The sequence below is a fragment of the Onychostruthus taczanowskii genome, unplaced genomic scaffold (genome assembly GCF_017590055.1).
Source record: "Onychostruthus taczanowskii isolate IOZ18803 unplaced genomic scaffold, ASM1759005v1 scaffold408, whole genome shotgun sequence".
Taxonomy (NCBI): domain Eukaryota; kingdom Metazoa; phylum Chordata; class Aves; order Passeriformes; family Passeridae; genus Onychostruthus; species Onychostruthus taczanowskii.
Window position 1 is genome coordinate 25,406 of NW_024501549.1, and position 2,918 is coordinate 28,323.

The 2,918-nt window shown below is 64.6% G+C and overlaps 1 protein-coding gene across 1 annotated transcript in view; it reads left to right on the forward strand.

The window, feature by feature from the left end:
- LOC121340530 (coiled-coil and C2 domain-containing protein 1A-like) overlaps nt 1–2,655 on the forward strand; it is a gene marked incomplete at its 3' end in the record, with an annotated part of 5,415 nt that extends 2,760 nt beyond the window's left edge. Inside the window, exons 5-9 of the mRNA XM_041413340.1 lie at nt 247–319; nt 409–542; nt 619–700; nt 1,305–1,778; nt 2,483–2,655. Coding sequence (XP_041269274.1) covers nt 247–319; nt 409–542; nt 619–700; nt 1,305–1,778; nt 2,483–2,655 — 936 coding nt within the window. The remainder of the gene's footprint in view (nt 1–246; nt 320–408; nt 543–618; nt 701–1,304; nt 1,779–2,482) is intronic.
- Nucleotides 2,656–2,918: the final 263 nt, after the last annotated feature.

Genomic DNA, 2,918 nt, shown 5'->3' on the forward strand with positions numbered 1-2,918 from the left:
TCCCAGTCTGGCTCCCAGTGCTCCCAGTCTGTCCCAGTGCTCCCAGTGCTCCCAGTGCCCCCTGACCCCCGTGCCCCCTCCCCAGCAATACCAGGGATATCCTGCTCCCAGTTTCCCCCCACAGTGACACCAGTCCCTCCCTGTGGGTGCTCCCAGTCTGGCTCCCAGTGCTCCCAGTCTGTCCCAGTCTGTCCCCAGTGCTCCCAGTGCTCCCAGTGCCCCCTGACCCCCGTGCCCCCTCCCCAGCAATACGAGGCCGCCCTCCGTGCCCACAGCGCGGGCAGAGCCGTGGATCTCTCGGAGCTGCCGGTGCCCCCGGGTACGTTCCCTGTCCCCGTCCCCCACCCCGGGGGGGCACACCGGGGGTGGCCAAGGTCCCAGCGCCACCGGGACCCCCCCCTCTTGCAGGCTGCCCCCCCATCCAGGGCACGGAGGGCTCAGCAGAGCCCAGCATTTCTGGGATGCTGGAGGCGGCCCTGAGGCTGACGGAGCAGCAGCAGCAGGAGGAGGAGGAGGAGGAGGAGGAAGAGGAGAGCACCAAGGTGGGATTTGGGGCTCCAGGGAATTTGGGGGGACATTCCCAGGGATTTTTTTTACTGACACCATCCCCCCCTCCAGGTCCAGCCCAGCGCTGCCCCTGTGCCCCCTCCCAAACAACCCCCCCGGAATTCCCAGCCGGCTCCCAAAGCTGCTGGAAAAGGTACAGGGGGGGCTGGGGGTGGGCATGGGGGGGAGGGCACCCCCTGACATCCGTGACCCCCTCCCAGGTGGGTGAGGGTCCCCCTACCCCATCCCAGGTGGGTGAGGGTCCCATACCCTGTCCCAGGTGGGTGAGGGTCCCCCTGGCCCCTCCCAGGTGGGTGAGGGTCCCATACCCTGTCCCAGGCGGGTGAGGGTCCCCCCTGCCCCCGTCCCAGGCGGGTGAGGGTCCCCCCTGCCCCCATCCCAGGCGGGTGAGGGTCCCCCCTGCCCCCATCCCAGGCGGGTGAGGGTCCCCCGGCCCTGTCCCAGGCGGGTGAGGGTCCCCCCTGCCCCCAGCCCAGCAGGGTGAGGGTCCCAGCCCCCTCCCAGGCGGGTGAGGGTCCCAGCCCCCTCCCAGGCGGGTGAGGGTCCCCCGGCCCCCTCCCAGGTGGGTGAGGGTCCCCCGGCCCCCTCCCAGGCGGGTGAGGGTCCCCCCTGCCCCCAGCCCAGCAGGGTGAGGGTCCCAGCCCCCTCCCAGGCGGGTGAGGGTCCCATACCCCCCCCAGCAGTGTGAGGGTCCCCCGGCCCCCTCCCAGGCGGGTGAGGGTCCCCCCTGCCCCCAGCCCAGCAGCAGCTGGCGTTCCTGGAGCTGCGGCGCCGGCAGCTGGCGCAGGCCGCGCTGCGCGCCAAGCGCCGCCAGGACCTGCAGGGAGCCAAGGCCCTGCTGCGCCGCGCCAAGGCCGTGCAGGGGCTGCTGGGGGCTGCCCGGGGGGGGCTGCCCGTGGACCTCGCCCAGGTGAGGGGCTGCAGGAGCCCCCGCGGGTCCGGTCACAGACCCCACCCCAAATCCCACCCAAATCCGGTCACAAACGCCACCCGAATCCTGTCGCAAATCCTGTCGCAAATCCGGTCACAGACCCCACCCCAAATCCTGTCACAAATCCCACCCGAAATCCTGTCACAAATCCCGTCACAAATCCCACCCAAAATCCTGTTGCAAATACCACCCAAAATCCATCCCAAATCCCACCCAAATCCTCTCACAAATCCCATCCAAAATCCATCCCAAGTCCCTCCTAAATCCCATCCTAAATCCTGTCCGAAATCCATCCCAAATCCCATCCAAATCCTGTCGCAAATCCCATCCAAAATCCATCCCAAATCCTTCCCAAATCCCATCCTAAATCCTGTCCGAAATCCATCCCAAATCCCATCCAAATCCTGTCGCAAATCCCATCCAAAATCCATCCCAAATCCTTCCCAAATCCCATCCTAAATCCTGTCCGAAATCCATCCCAAATCCCATCCAAATCCTGTCACAAATCCCACTCAGATCTCACCCAAAATCCTGTCACAAATCCTGTCGCAAATCCTGTCACAGATCCCACCCAAATCCCACCCCAAATCCTGTCACAAATCCTGTCACAAATCCCACCCGAATCCTGCCACAAATCCTGTCCAAAATCTGTCCCAAATCCCACCCGAATCCTGTCGCAAATCCTGTCACAGATCCCACCTGAATCCCACCCCAAATCCTGTCACAAATCCTGTCACAAATCCCACCCGAATCCTGCCACAAATCCTGTCCAAAATCTGTCCCAAATCCCACCCGAATCCTGTCGCAAATCCTGTCACAGATCCCACCTGAATCCCACCCCAAATCCTGTCACAAATCCTGTCACAAATCCCACCCGAATCCTGCCACAAATCCTGTCCAAAATCTGTCCCAAATCCCACCCGAAAGGCGGGGGTGGGTGTCCCAGCCCCCTCCCAGGCGGGTGAGGGTCCCCCCTGCCCCCAGCCCAGCAGCAGCTGGCGTTCCTGGAGCTGCGGCGCCGGCAGCTGGCGCAGGCCGCGCTGCGCGCCAAGCGCCGCCAGGACCTGCAGGGAGCCAAGGCCCTGCTGCGCCGCGCCAAGGCCGTGCAGGGGCTGCTGGGGGCTGCCCGGGGGGGGCTGCCCGTGGACCTCGCCCAGGTGAGGGGCTGCAGGAGCCCCCGCGGGTCCGGTCACAGACCCCACCCCAAATCCCACCCAAATCCGGTCACAAACGCCACCCGAATCCTGTCGCAAATCCTGTCGCAAATCCGGTCACAGACCCCACCCCAAATCCTGTCACAAATCCCACCCGAAATCCTGTCACAAATCCCACCCGAAATCCTGTCACAAAGCCCGTCACAAATCCCGTCCAAATCCCACTCAGACCCCACCCGAAATCCTGTCACAAATCCGGTCACAAA